At 40.7% G+C, this 15,700-nt stretch overlaps 1 protein-coding gene across 1 annotated transcript in view; it reads left to right on the top strand.

Annotated features, from left to right (window-relative positions):
- The window catches only part of Stk39 (serine/threonine kinase 39), a 270,584-nt gene that overhangs the window by 47,422 nt on the left and 207,462 nt on the right, over nt 1–15,700 (top strand). The window contains exon 2 of the mRNA XM_027946124.2: nt 10,929–11,041. Coding sequence (XP_027801925.2) covers nt 10,929–11,041 — 113 coding nt within the window. The remainder of the gene's footprint in view (nt 1–10,928; nt 11,042–15,700) is intronic.

Here is a 15,700-nt window from a genome sequence, read left to right on the forward strand (position 1 = left end):
ATGTGGGGCTTACACCCAAACTATTTTTTTTTAAAGTGAGATGGAGGCTGTGGAAATGCTAATAACCTTTGACTGAAAGCCACCAAGGTTGTACATTGCCCCTGGAGGCTGAAAACTCAATTTCTGTTTAACCAACAATTTCTGATGCAATTAGCTGGGAGAAAGCAGCTTTCTCCACTAATTGTGCATCATCTGCTCGTCAGGCCCTGCATCTCCTGGTTTGTGTCCAGCCAGAGGGATACCTTTTTCTTTTTAACGCAAAGGCACTCAGTGAGCATGTAGCTGAGATGGGATGGGATGAGACCAACCTCAAAGTAGATACCAGCTCCTCTTTTTGTATTTAGAGCCCTTCCCTTTTCCAGGTGGCTTAAAGTTGGAGCAATAAGGAATCAGAGGTTACCACCATGCCACACATATTCAAACTAGGACATTTGTGCCTGTTGGCTTTTGCCAGTGGGTGTATCTGTTTATCTGTGTGAATAGTAATGGACATTCTTTTGTGGAATGTTGGCTTCTATGTGGTTGATTTAATCAGCAAAATGAGTGGGTTTTACTGGGAGGAATTGTGCTACTCGTTCAGAGCAGAACAGGAAGTTTTTCAGTCCTGCCAGATCCTGGGGTTTTGCATGTATAGGGGCAAGGACTTCAAAAGGTGACCTTTGGCTAAGTATAAAAATCAGATTTTCTCTGTGGGAAGGTGTCCATCCTGCAGTCCAGGTCCTGATGGAGTGTCTCCTGAGACGGATCACCAGGGCTGTCATGGCCTGCTGCCTGTCCCCTTTACAAGTGGAATCATCCAAGACTCTTTTTTACATTAGCCTGCCATATTTTGTGTGGCTTCATGCTTCATGCTAAGTAGGGGACAGTGGATTCGCTGTTTAAAATGTGGAACATTCTAGTGGAACATTGTTTTTTAGAATGAACTGTCCTGTGATACTGGCTCTAGAACTGAATTGGGTATTCTGATAATCAAACAAGTCTCAAGGCAGATGGCCTCCCAGGATCTTTCCTCGAAGTTAACTCCCACAGGCCTCACAACTACCTGCTTAGCCACTCACACACAATGAACAATGAAGAGAAAGCACATGGAGCAGAAGTGTGCTTTGTCCTTGCACATGGGTCATGAAGCCTGCCAGACCCAACTTGGAACACAGCTTCCCTTTCCTTGTCCAGAGGCAATCTCCCCAGTGGTGGGTTAGAGTGAATTTCATTCACTTAGTGTGAACCCTTATTGAGGGTCTCCAGTGTTCCAGGTAGTGGCCTGGGGAGAAGGGCAAAATCTAGGAAAAATAAGGTGGGAAGACATGGCTCCATAAGCATGTGCATGCTAGGGTGAGGCTGTGGAGAGTCCCTGGGAACCTTGAGGAGGTGACTGGCTCAGCAGGAGGGGGTGTTTGGGAAGGCACCCCAAATTATCCATAACTAATCCCTGGAGTAGGTTGTCCCCCAGCCCCATATCAAAACAAGTTGGTCTTTTTTTTTTTTAAAGTAGGACATTCACTGATGGAGAGGTTATGTATTTTAATCCTAGTAGTTATGTTGGGTCAGTCTCAATATTAGGACTAAAATTTTAGAAAAAAGTTTCAGCTTTAAGGGGTTGGACCTATAAGTAAGTGCTCTTGAGCCTATTTTTTTTTTTTTTTTCCTGATGCTGGGGATTGAACCCAGGGCTTTGCACCAGCTAGGCAAGTGCTCTGTCAATGACTGCTCAGTGTATTTTCAATTGGCAAAATAATCATATGCAAAGTGACTTTTTATCTACCACACATCATTCAGAAAACAAAAATGTCTAGAATATTAATCTCAATATTAATCATAATGAATTAGAAAGTAGAGTCTGCTATTTAATAGCTTCTTAGCACATGCCACTCTTTTTTAACCTGGTGTCTAGAATTTAACCATATGCTCTAATAATAATTTTAATTATTATTGAAATATTATTAAATTATTATTAATTTTCTTTACATTGTATGTGAGATAATCCAAATTCATATACCTTCTGAATATTTAGTAAATATAGTATAGGTTGTTTTTTTTTTTATTGTTGGATTAGGTCCAAGATGAGTTTCTTTACATTCATTGCAGTTTGATTCCACATCCCACTTTCCTTCTTTCTCTCTGTATCAGAACCTGGGTTGCGTTTTGTTTTTCTGTGGTATTATCAGATGGTCTTTGATGAGTTACATCCAAGGACTGCTTTTTTTGGTGGGGTCTGTGACCTCTAAGTGTTTTAATAAGCCAGCTTTCTCAGGTAAGGTGGTTTGTCCAGGCCAGACGTGAGACATAAGGACATTCTGCTGAGTGGAGTTTTCTCCACCTCAGCTTGGCATTTGCCATCTTAAAGTAAGCTCTAAATCTGCTCCAACACCCCAGAAGGAAGCTCTAACTCATTCCTTGGATGAAGGCTCACAGAAGGCCATAACTCTGCCAGCTTGGCTGTGACACATGCCAGAGAACCGAGGAGGGTCCATTGGTTTATAGCTGCCTTGAGCAATGTGGTCTTGCTGCGCCAGGCTCAGTGTAGCTCCCTGGTTTTGTACTGCACATTCAGTCAGGTCATTGTTAGAATCTGTTTTGTAAATTTATGTGTATAGCAAGTTGTGTGTCACATCTGCCTCTCCATTATAGTTCCTTATGTTTGACTTGAGATTTTATTGTGTGTATGTTCCTCTCATGTGAAATGAGCCTGATGACAGAAGAGTAGCTCTTTCTCTGTGTGAAATTGCAAGATGAGGTGGATGGACAGCAACATGGGACAAACCAGTTTGGGTCAGTGCCCTTTGGGTCAGTGCTCTGAATACATACCTATATTATGTTGAATCTTATGGCTTGTTTCAATCAGCTTTTTCACTGCTGTAACCAAAAGACCTGTCGAGAACTACTTTAGAGGAGAAAATGTTTATTTAGCACTCATGGTTTCAGAGGTATCAGTCCATAGATGTCTGACTCCATTGTTCTGGGCCCAAGATAAGGCAGAACATCCTAGTAGAAAGTGTGGCAGAGGAAAACGGCTTGGAACATGGCACCAGGAATGAGAGAGAGAGAGAGAGAGAGAGAGAGAGAGAGAGATTGATTCCCTCACCACTGATAAGTATATACCCCATAGACATGTCCTCACTGACCCACCTCCTCCAGCCACATGCTGTCTGCCTACAACAATTGCTATACAATTAATCTCTGTCAGTGAATTGATTCACTGATTGATTGGGTTAAGGCTCTTTTTTTTTAATTTTTTTTTTTTTCCCACTGGGGATTGAACTTAGGGGCACTCAACCACTGAGCCAAATCTCCAGCCCCATTTTGTATTTTATTTATAGACAGGGTCTTATTGAGTTGCCAAGTGCCTAGGAGGCTGGCTTTGAACTCATGATCCTCCTGTCTCAGCCTGGGATTACAGGCATTGTGCCACTGTACCCAGCAGGTTAAGGCTTTTTTAACCCAATGATTTTACCTCTAAACTTTCTTGCAGTGTCTCACACATGAGTTTTTGGGGGACAACTCAAATCTAAACCCCAACATTGTTTTTTTTTTTTTTTTTTTTGGCTCTGCTAGGATTTGCACCAGGGCCTTATACACACTAGGCAAGCACTCAAACACTGAACCATATTCCCATTCCAAAAATGTAACCAGTTTTGACTCATACAGCTGCAATCTAATAAATAAATTTAAATCTGGATCATCAGGTTAAAAAGAATATATCTCTGATAAATAGCAGTCACATACTTGTGCAAAATGTGACCTGCTCTGAGTCACAGTGCTTTTTAAATTTTTAAATGTTAATCTCAATCATTTGAGGTATAAATCAGTGGTGGAGTGCTAGTGCTTGTCTAGCATGCATGAGTCCTGGGTTCAATTCCCAGTACCCCCACCCCCACCCCCAAATTAAATACCAATGTTAGTAGAATCTCACACAAAACCTGAGTTTTTAGCTATTCTCCAGACTGCAGACAATCTTGCCATGTTAGGCAGCTGGGCCGTGTAGAGCTCACATGAGTCCATCCAACAGAGTCTTCCCCCACTTCTTTTCTGGCCCTCATATGACTGGCTGGCCTTGTGGGCTTTGAGGTTGGCCACATGCTATAAGTAGAGCACACAGAGTGAGCTGGGGAAAGTGAGGACTGGAAGAAATCATTTGATCCAAAGCCATTTGTTGTGTTTACTACACACCACCAGCCAGCCTCTCTTTAAAGAAAGCCTGATACTGCTCAGGACTCTGTTTATTGGCAAATGACAGGTGAGCGTAATGAAGGATTCCTTTCATGTTCTACAAGACGGTCAAGCTCATATTAAAATTTTGGCTTGGTTCTCCTCATGTAAGTAGGATGTGATGATAGAACCTCTTTCCCCGGGCCATCATGAAGGTCAAAAGCTGATGTAATGCCTTTTAAAAAATCTTGCTATTTATGGAAAGGAGTTGTTAGACAATTGACCACATCCCACTTTAACCTAAAGAACATCTTTTATGGATTAAGGAGTGTGTGTGTGTGTGTGTGTGTGTGTGAGAGAGAGAGAGAGAGAGAGAGATTTCAGTGCTGGATGTTGAACCAGAGCCTTGTGTATGTGAAGCAACTGTTCTTTCACTGAGCTACACCTCCAACCCTTTTTTAATTGCCCAGATTGGCCTCAAACTTGTGATCCTACTGCTTCAACATCGCAACATTTGGGTGGGGGGGAACTAGAAATAAAGAGAATACTCATCAACACAAAAAGGGCTAAATAAATCTAAATAAATTATAGTGTATTAATATTATGAAATACTATGTAACATTAAAATGTCAAGTTGACAGGAAACCAGTTGACCTGGAGAGATTTCCTTAAGAAGCAGTACTATCTAAGATTTAATTAGTGTTTACTGTGTACTAGGCATAGTTCCGGGGGGTTCCCAAATGTTACCTCATTTGATTCAGAACCATCCTATGAGCTAGGTACTATTATTGTCATCTTACAGATGTAGAAACTAAGATGTAGGGAAATCAAGTAACTTATTAAGGTTAAGTAGTTAGTGTGTGGTAGGGCTACATATAAATTCATGCATTTGGGTGGACAAATATGCTTTAAAAATCATTATTTAGGTTATATTTTAAAGTATGTTATAAGCCAGAAGTTTTGCTATAGAATATTAGTTCATAACTGTTCCTGAATTCTCTGGTTTCTTTTTTATTTTAAATTCTTAACATGCTGTATCAGATGTCAGAAATCATTTAGTCTCTTGCTTTCCAAATTTAGCTCTCCTTTCCTTCCTTTAAAGCCGACAGAATCTTCTTGGTGCTAAGCCTGCTGTGCCCTCTTGTCCCTTGGGTACCATATAAACAATGCTATTTCCCTCTTTCATGTTACAGATGGAGCAGTGAGTCCCAGGGAGAGCCTCGTGTTCATCGAATTGATGTTTTCAAAGGATGTGAAACACATTAGGCTATTAAGCCACATAGGTGGATTTTATTATGCCCATTAAGGAGAGCTGAAGTTCATTAATACCATAGATGAGAATTCTTCCCTTAGGTGGGAGTTCTACAATGTCCTGCCAGAGACCCTTCAGTTGAGTCTTGCCTCTTGTATTTAGTATTGCATTATTTATACTACATGTTGGTTGGAGAGTGACTTAGATGTTGAAAGGCTTTTTGTATTAGTCTGCGGGGAATGCCATAATAAAATACCAGAGACTGGGTGGCTTAAAGAGTCAAAATTTAATTCCACAGCTCTGGAGCCTGGGAAGTCCAGATCAAGTTGTGTCTAACTCATTTTTTGTGAGGACTCTTCCAGGCTCACAGATGGGCACCTTCTCTCCAGTACTTACATGGAAAGGAAATCGAGGAGAAGAGAATTCTCTGTTATCTCTTCTAATAATGATACTGACCCTCTACCTTGTTTAATCTTCCTTACCTCACGAAAGGCCCAATCTCTACAGTCACATTGGGAGTGGGGTGGGGCTTGTGTTAGTCACCTTTTCATTGCTGTGACCAAAACACCTGACAAGAACAACTTAGAGCCCAGTGTGGTGGTACACACCTATAATCCCAGCCACTCAGGAGGCTGAGACAGGAGGATTGAGAGTTCAAAGCCAGCCTCAGCAATGTTGAGGTGCTAACCAACTCACTGAGACCCTGTCTCTAATAAAATACAAAATAGGGCTGGGGATGTGGCTGAGTGGTCGAGTGCCCCTGAGTTCAATCCCCAATAACCCCCCCCCCAAAAAAAAAAAAAAGAAAAACTTAGAGAAGGAAAGATTTATTTGAGTTCACGGTTTCAGAGGTTCAGTCTGTGGTCAGTTGACTCATTGCTCTGGGCCCAAGGTGAGGCAGAACATCATGTGGAAGGGCATGGTGGAGGTCCATTGCTCCTCTCATGGCTAATGGGATGCACAGAGAGAGGAGCCAGGAACAAGATATATAATCCCCAAGGGCACGCCCCCAGTGGCCTAACTCCTCTAACCATGCCTCACCTGTCTTCAGTTACCACCCAGTAATTCAGTTATTAATCCATCAAATGAATTAATCCACTAATTAGATTACAGCTTATAATCTAATCACTGTACCTCTAGACATTCCTGCATTATCTAACATGAGCTTTTGGGGACACCCCATATTTAAACCCTAGCAGGGCTTCAACATATGAATTTTAGGGGAACACAAACGTTCAGTCCACAGGAGCTTTCTAGTCATTGTTCTTAATTGCTATATAGGAAACAATCCTATAAAAGGATGTATTCTACTTATAAAAGGAGCAGGCACCTTTGGACCTTTATTACCTAGTGAATTTCCTGCCACATGTTAGAGTTTTAATTACTGTTCATTGATGAAATAATTCAGGCAAACATCTTTTTTTTTTCTTTGCCTTTTTGCCTTTTTGTGCCTGTAGTTTTCTTGGGGCTGTTAAGCCACAAGTCTTTTCTTTCACATTAAGTGACCAGTAGTAATGTTTCAAGAAGGTGTAACTTTGGTAGACTCCAGGAACATTGTTTGAATAGTGGCAGTACCACTAAATTAAGCATGAAGAATAGAGGCCAGATAATGAAGAGGGCAAGGAGAAGTCACAGGAAATCTGGGCTAAGGATAATTGCTATTATTAAGCATGGAATTTAGGTCTGAGCTTTCTGTCAGGACAAAAAAGGAAAACATGATGCTACATATTTCTCATTATCTATTAAGTTATTTGGGAAGGGGACCTTTTTGCCTTAGAACTAAATACAAGGAGGAATTCATTGCGTGGGTCATGGAAGGAGGAACTTTGAACAATGTCTAGATTGTCATTAGCAATAGTAGTAATTTTTAGGAAAGAAATACTGAAGTTCTTTGTGTTAGTTTCTTATAGACTTAGTGAAATACCAAGTTACAGTACTAAATTATCTTTTAATGCAATATTTCTTCTGATAACGCAAAGTGTGAAATGCAACTATGCAATTTTCTGGTGATTTACCTTAATACTGCCAGCAGCAAAAAAAAAAAAAAAAAAAAAAAAGAAATGAGAAGAGATGTGTCTACTCAAAGAAGAGTCTGTATCTTGGTAATGAACTCAAGGAATCTCTCACCTCTGATTGCCATTGACATGACTACTAGCTGAAACTTGTAAGCAGCTGTTTTTAACCTGGAATTACTTACCAAAATGAATCGAGATAGAGGGACTTTAAACAGTGTTTGAAAACATGGGCAGCCATACTCTTTTAGTTTGGACATAATCCTATAGAATGATTTATTTTATTTGAAATGGGAGTCAGGATAAGCTGAGAAATTCCTGAAATGTTCAGAGCTCCTTATTCCCTAAACAGTGAATGATACATAATTGAAAACATAGGACCAAATGTTAATGAGTTATATGTATTGTTCAAAATAAAGACAAATTGCTGTTTAACACTTAGTTGCTACTATTTTATCTCACATTGCTAATGTTTGTCTAATCCTTGGATTTACAGGCTTTACATTTTTAACTTCCTGTTAAACTAATCAACAAAGCATATAAAAATCTTAGAGCAAAACTCTGCTCATATCATTTCTAAATGTCCTTAGGAATTATGCAGTTAGGTCACTTCCGCGTCTCCTTCCAAAGCATGCTTTACTCTAATCTTGAGTATGTTAATGTAATACAGCAGGTTTCCAGTTTTTGATCATGACTCACAACAATGCATGTCGTGGTGCAGCTTGGATATAACTGAAACCAAAGTTTAATAAAGTAGTTCTTGCCCTTATTATGTAAGGTGCATTCTGATGCTTTCTTTCATAAAGTGCTGGTTTCCATCACCAGTAAATTGCTTTCCTGATCAATGAATCCTGACTGGCAATCTGAAAAGTCACCAGCCGGGTGCAGGTAGTGGTAGACAAGGAATTAAGGGTGCCTTGTTCCGGGGTCCTAATCCTATGTTTTTCAATTACTGCCCCTCAAAAATCTCCACAAAATCCTTGATCTTCTCCAGACCCTGTTTCCTCATTCATAATGTGAGGGGTTGGACTCTTAACTTTGTTCTCCATGGCTCTTGCTGAAGGACATCTCTGGATTCAGGGTGGAATCTCCCAGAGTGTTCAATGAATGATGAAATCCATTCATGCTGCGACAGTGACCTCAGGTCACGAAGCTTCACATTTGCTCTGTCTTGAGATGAGAGCCAGTTGTTCTTTAGTCAGCTATAATTGTGAAGCATAACCATTCTCTGGTTCTAAAGCTCTAATACAAGATGTTCCTTCCCCCACTACTCCTGCTGGCTTTTTAGACTTCTTATTTGTGTCTATATTCTTGAACGTGTTAATGGAAGTCGGAAAATTTTATAATCAAGGATTTGACTGTGAGAGGTTCCCCATTACAAATACCCATTTCATGTTTTCTAGGAGTTGGTTTTCTTCTCTCTCTCTCTCGTTCTTTAGCTCCTCTGACTTGAAAATATTCTTGCCTGTGGATTAAGGATGAAGGAGTGGGGTTAGGGGGATATTTACAGCAGGCAGAGCCAGAAATGGCTTCCCATCAGCAGCTAGTTAAAGCTGTTTGTTGGTTTCTCTGCTGGGTACCAGGTCCAGTGCTAACCAGCTGTAGCACTGTCTCTGCACCTCCCCTCAGTGAGACTATAAAATATACTTTGCTATCACCAGGGATCTTTGTAGTGTTTGGCTCTGGTGTCTGGAGGATTCTGGATGGAACCCAGCAGGACGTGATCTGCAGGGCCGATGAAGCCAACCTGGTAGGACTCTTTGAGTAGCTGCTGACGGAGCATCCAGGTCAGGGAGAGAAAGGGAGGGCCTCGGCAACAGCTTCTGAAGATAACCCTCTCTTCCAGCCAGGGCTTGGAGAGTGAGCTCACGTGACCTTTCCCTCCAGGTTGGTTCTCTCTTGTTGAACAGTTTAGGGCCAAAGAAAATATCTTCCAGGCAAGGGCAAAGCAAGTGAGGAAGGGAAGGGTGTGCTCTAGTTTTTGGAAAGTAGGAAAAAAAGTAAAATCCCAGCTCAGGTGCATATTAGCTGTGGGGCCTTGGGCACGTTTTCTGAGTCCCAGTTTTCTCACATATAAACTGAGGCTAATGCTAAATATGTCCAGTTTGTAAGGTGGCTTTCATGAGTAAGGTGGGTGGTCAGGACAAGGGAATCTTCTTGCTGGGTAACACAGATTGCGCTTTGCTAAAATAAGAGTGTTGGAACTAAGACCTGGCTTTGGAGCATGACAGTGAAGGGGGTCAGAGCTGAATGAGGAAACAAGAGGGAGGAAGAAAGGGTGGAGCTCTCAACCTCAAACACTCATTTGGGCGCGTCTTTGGGGTGGCAGACTGCCTTGCTTTGCACTACAAGAACCATGCCTTTTTATTACATGTACTGAGGAAGCTAACCCCCCTGAGCTGTCTTCTTTATGGCCAATGACCCCCTTTCTCTTTTTTAATGATAACCAATGACTCATTTGAGAAGTGTTTCCTGAAGAAAACCTTTAGAGAGGTTTGCACCAGCACTCCACAGCGTGCTGTGTTCCTAAGCCATGATGTTTGGAAGTTAGATGTACTCAATGCATTTCTGACATGGTATGTTCCATTTAGAGTGGGTTTATCAGGATGAAACCCCATTTGAAGTTGAGAAGCCCTTGTGGGATGGGGATGTAGCTTGTACTTTGAAGGGGGTTAGAGCTGAGGAAGGCCAGAAGATGCTATTTCTTTTACTTGGCATCTTGCAGTGCTAGAGGATTTATGTGATTAGAATACATTTTTGGTATTATTTGTAGAATCAAGATGCCTTAACCGGGGGGCTTTTTTGCCCCTGTGGAATAGAAATCCAATTAGGAGCTCTTTGTGCTCTGCCACCAATCATTACACGTCTACATTTTACTCTTATAAAATATGGATAATGACATGACTGTCTCTTAGGAATTTGAGTGCATCATCTAAGGATCAAGAAACCTTAGAAATAGGAGATTCACATGAATGCCTAAAGCTTTTGTGATCACACATTTGCATTGTTTTGCTTGACATTCTTGAAAGTTGTGCTGTTGACATGAGAACACTGGGGCTGATCCCGTTTTTCTTGTAGAGTAAACGCTGAAGGAATAAGCTCCAGGAGTGCTTAGCACAGATAGGTTGACCCAGTGTCTTATGGAAGTCCTGAAGTAGCTTGGGCTGGAGTGGCTGGAGTGGTTTGGTTTGGGCTGAAGTGGAAGAAGAGCCTAAGCTACTGCAAAGCACTGCAATTAGAAAATATCAGGACTTGAGCACAGTCTTCCCGTGCAGGGAAATGATGTGGATGCTCATATCCTTTGTGACAGTGTCTTTAGTCATCCATTGTGTAGAAACATAGATTTTCCTTTTCCCTCTCCAGATAATTACTTTAGAACCTAACATAACAAATGGTAACATTTTTAATTCCTTGACTAGAAGATTAAAAAAATAGATATTTATTTTCGAAAGCGTCACAAATAGTAGCTGGACAGTGTACCATATAATAGCTGATGTTGCTTTTTTTTTCCATTTCAGGCAGTGGAGCTACTGCTGTGGTTCAGGCTGCCCTATGCAAGCCCAGGCAAGAACGTGTAGCAATAAAGCGGATCAACTTGGAAAAATGCCAGACCAGTATGGATGAACTATTAGTAAGTACAAGAGAAGGGGTGTCTGCTGCTGCACTTTCTTAACCCATGGGTGTTTGGAGTTGGGTGGGAGAAGATCAGAGTGGGTTGGTGTCATCTTCTATCTTGACACCTATATTTCTTAGGAAGCAGCCCTCACCGCTCCCCTGCTCCCCTTATTAACTTCCTTGCTCTATTATTGTGTCATCTAATGTTCACCTTACTTTGCTTTTGACAAACAGCATTTTGCTCAGTCTGCCTAATCCTAGTGGTCTCACGTGTTGACACTCTATTTTATGCATCAAGAGAGCACATTCTGTAGGATGCCTGAAATCAGTGATTTCAGACTGCAGAGTTGGATGATGAGCTTCTGGCCCTCCCTCTAGAGTGTATGGCACACATAGGAGTCACTCCCCCAAATATTTCTTAGTCCTTTTGGTTTTCAGAAATTACAAAATCACATACAAATTAAAGATGTTTAAAACAATGCATGGCAGCTTGCATTTGGTTGATGGCAGGAGTTTGTTTTTCTGACATGGTAACTTGCATTTTTTATTTGGGATGAAGGATGTTGCTTAACTAATTGGAGCTTTTTGGTGTGTGTGTGACTGTAGGAGCATCAGTTGGTTGAGGAACATTTGCTTTGCTTTTGGCTTAACTGACTCATTATTAAATGAACAGCTTGGCAAATGGTTATTAGTTGCCCAGCAAACTGTGAAGGGTTTGAGAGTTTAATCTCATAAATATAGTTGTCGTTCTGCCTGCCAATTTTCTTTCTTTTTTTTTTTTTTTTCCTTTTGGCCATTTGTTGAGGATAATAGAAAACTGAGGTGGAGGAGTTAACTGATTGGTTATCCCAACACTAATCCCAGTACAAATATTAGTCCAATAGCTCCATACAAGCTACAAAGTATAATGACGGTTGGCTCCAAATAAAGAAGCCTTTTGTTATAGTCTACATTGGGAATGGAATGTCATTAACAAGAGCTTTTTGTCTTTACTCAGAATATAGCTTTTATTTCGGGCTTAATTACAGTACACTATAGTATAAATTAAGCACAAGGATGAAGCTGTACTTTTCCAGATCTGTTTGGCCTTCCATTTTAAATTAGGCTACATAATGCATAGATTTCGCTGGGGGTGATTGCTGGCCAAAACTTAGATGAAAGCTATGGCTTCCACAATTCACTGTTGATTTTAAAATCCCACCTATATTTAAGAATTTTGCTCTTAAAATTTCAGCTGTGCTTTGCTCTTATGGAAATTGCTACCGCATGCTTGTCTATTTCTTATTATTGTGGTGACCAGTAAAATTGTAACTTTGTTATCTAACCAGTTTTCAAGGTCACTTCCCCTGAGTGGGAAAAGTATTGAAAACACTGTGGGGAGAGTTGGGTCCTGCTTCTGCCACTAACTTGTTTTTAACTTTAAGAGCTCTGGGTTGTTTTAAAAGAACTGAATTGGAAGATCTCTAAAATGCCTTTAAGAGTCCTCAGATTCTGTGGCTGCACATAAATGTACATTAACTTTTTTTTTTAAAGTTTGGAGTATTGGAGTATGCATTAAACTTATGCACTGTTTGGCTATATCAAGAAATAGCACCTGATGTTAGTGGTTTTGGGGGTGCTGTGTTGGAGGTCCCAGCTATTGGCAGAATATTTCTGTGGGATATGTTTAAAGTTCTTGTGCACTTGTGTGTACTTGGTGGTCCTGGAACCAGCCTCCTAGGCCAGATGGATCTCTGGTCTCTGATTTGTTAAGTCCTCAGTTGCCCACAACCTCCACATTTTCATCAGCAGTTGGCTGCCTGCCAGGCATGGGAGCCATGTAAGGGTCCAAGCAGAGGTCAGCAGGGAGATGATAATTCTAGTCCTGTCCCCGGTTTTCCTGGGGCCAGTTATAGCAGTATCATTTGAAGGTACTCGTACGTAACATAGCTGGCTGTGTGAGACTGGTATTTTTATGACTGTATGCTTAGCTCCATTAGTCTGATTTATGAGTTTGCCTATTAGCAATGGTTAATTTATTTCTCTCATCCTTTTTATTCTCCCAATGATGCCCAGTTGTAATATAGTGTGTATGCATTGTTATTTATTTTTCACGAGAAAAGGATACTAAACCTAATAAATTTATTACTTTGATCTTTCCTTAACCTTGAACATTTGACCTTTTGCTGTCTTGATATATTTAGAGAAGAGAAGAATGGGTTTTGGTTTTTAAGGATGTACTACTCCTAAGTCCTTTTCAAACAAAGAGAAAGAGAACTTATAGTATAGTCTTTCTAAGGTTGCCAGACTTTTGTGGTCTAGTTTATTGACACATGAGATCCTGTGGAGCAAAGTTGCTGTCATCCTTTCAACTTCTAATACTGCTGTTGCTTGCACTTTTATTATTTCTGTGGGTTCACATTTTGACAGTGTTTGGACATCCGGCATCCTAATAATCCTTTAAATCCATGGGTGTGTGTTATATACAGGTCAGTGCACTGCATCATCTCACAGACTGTGCCATGAGTTAACTGGAAACCATTGTTCTTCGAAGAAACAATGGCCACTGGGTCTTTATTTTGTGAAAGTGTTATGTCATAGAAGTCACAATTATCAACTATTTGCTGGCTGTTGGGGCAACTGCCTCTTTTGATGCAAGTGTCACCTCCCAACCCCCAATCCCTGCCTCATCCCTACTCACCCCAGCCCCTCTGTCCTGATCTCCCATTCCCTGCCCTGTCCCCACCTCCTTTGTCCAGAGGCCAGGTGTGATACCATACAATAGTTTTGGACATTTAGCCTTAGCCTGCTTCTTTATGTCAGCAGACTGTCAGCACATGTTTCTGTGGTCCTGGAGTCGGTTCCACATTTTGCTGAAGAAAGATCCAAGTCTTCCTTGTTTCTGAAACAAAGTGCTAATTGCAGTGCTGGCTTCTCTGAGAATTGAAGGGAGGAAAAGAAAAGTTAGATGAGATCATTGGCACTAAATAATTGGTGATTTAAACTGAGACTGTTGAGTAACATTTCTCAAAAGCCAAGGTAGTTATGTATCTAAGATACATTTATTTATTTATTTGGCAGATGTGGAATTTCTATTGTGTGTTTAGGGATAAGTTTGGAGTGCTTATGTGGGAGTGCATGGTTGTATACTCACTAAAAACTGCCTTTAACAGCGATTAGGATAGAGCACTCCTAGGATAAATGTTTTTATTGGAATGATTTGAGGAGCATTCAATTAATCTAAACAAATTCTTTTTCTATACATTCTTTTGAATTTTCTTATGTTGTGGAATTTGGCCCTCAGCTGATCCTAATCTCTCGGGGTGAAATGATCTGGTTAATGGGGTTTTGCTGGTTATTTTATATACTCCTGACTACCCAGCACAGATGCACTAATAATTTCTGAGATTTGTTAATCCTGTATTTGTTGTTATTCCCACTTTTGTCAATCCCACTGTGGAATAAATGACTAATTTTATAATCATCCTAACACTCTTTAGGAGATATTTATAGTTTTAGAGCCGGAACTTATTAACACCATAATTATTAAACCCTGCTACATGCTAGACATTGAGCTCAGTGATGGGAAAACAAAGAGAGTCTCTGTCCTTTGAGGAGCCCACGGACTAGTAAATGAGTATCTAAACTTTTGTGTTGGCAAGATATTTATTATTCATTTATTTATTATTTTTAATTTTTTTTGGGGGGGGGTACCAGCCATTGAACTCTCAGGGGCACTCGACCACTGAACCATATGCCCAGCTCTATTTTATATTTTATTTAGACACAGGGTCTCACTGAGTTGCTTAGTGCCTTGCTTTTACTGAGGTTAGCTTTGAACTCAGGATCCTCCTGCCTCAGCCTCCTGAGCAGGTGGGATTACAGGTGTGTGACACCATGCCCAGCAAGACATTTATTTTTTATTTTTGACTTTTTGCAACACTGGGGATTGAATACAGGGCTTTACACTACTGAGTCCATCCCCATCCCTTTTTATTTTGTATTTTGAGTCAGAGTCTCACTAACTTCCCCTGGCTGGCCTTGAACTTGTGATCCTCCTGCCTCATGAGTAGCTGGGGTTATAGGCATGTGCCATTATGCTGGCCTGATTGGTGATATTTTTGAGCTACAGATATTTTTCTGCCCCCTTCTCTACTATTTACCTAGTAATAGTTTAGCAGGTTAGTGGACATATTACTGCTCTCCAGTAAGTATCCCACTGAATGGGGGCGGGGGGTCCTCGCTTTCCAATAGGAATTTAAGACTTGCTAAATGGGTCTAACCTACTATCTTGCAGACTAATATATTCTATATAAAGATGGCCTTGCTTGAGGTTTCTAGAAAGAGCTTGGTTCTCGTGTTTGTGGTCAGCCTCAAACGTTAAGGGTGCTACCCTAGAGCACATGTGATTTCCTTGAAATTCACTCCATGAGTAGACAATCAGTCCTTTTTGAAGTCATCTGTCTTTTTAGCCTCTCTTAATGGGTGCCAAAGTAAATGCCATAGATATGACATAATCCTTCTTTTGATTTACCCTAAAACACACTCTCCCCAGCCTTTAGGATGCTCTCCTTGATTTATCCAGGGATTGATGAACATTTTGGTTCATCTCCTTACTTACCTTATGACTCGTAGGCCTTAACCATATCCCTCTTGGCCTTTTTCTCTAGACTTGAGTTCTCATATGTTTAGTGTG

The sequence above is a fragment of the Marmota flaviventris genome, chromosome 11 (genome assembly GCF_047511675.1).
Source record: "Marmota flaviventris isolate mMarFla1 chromosome 11, mMarFla1.hap1, whole genome shotgun sequence".
Lineage (NCBI taxonomy): Eukaryota > Metazoa > Chordata > Mammalia > Rodentia > Sciuridae > Marmota > Marmota flaviventris.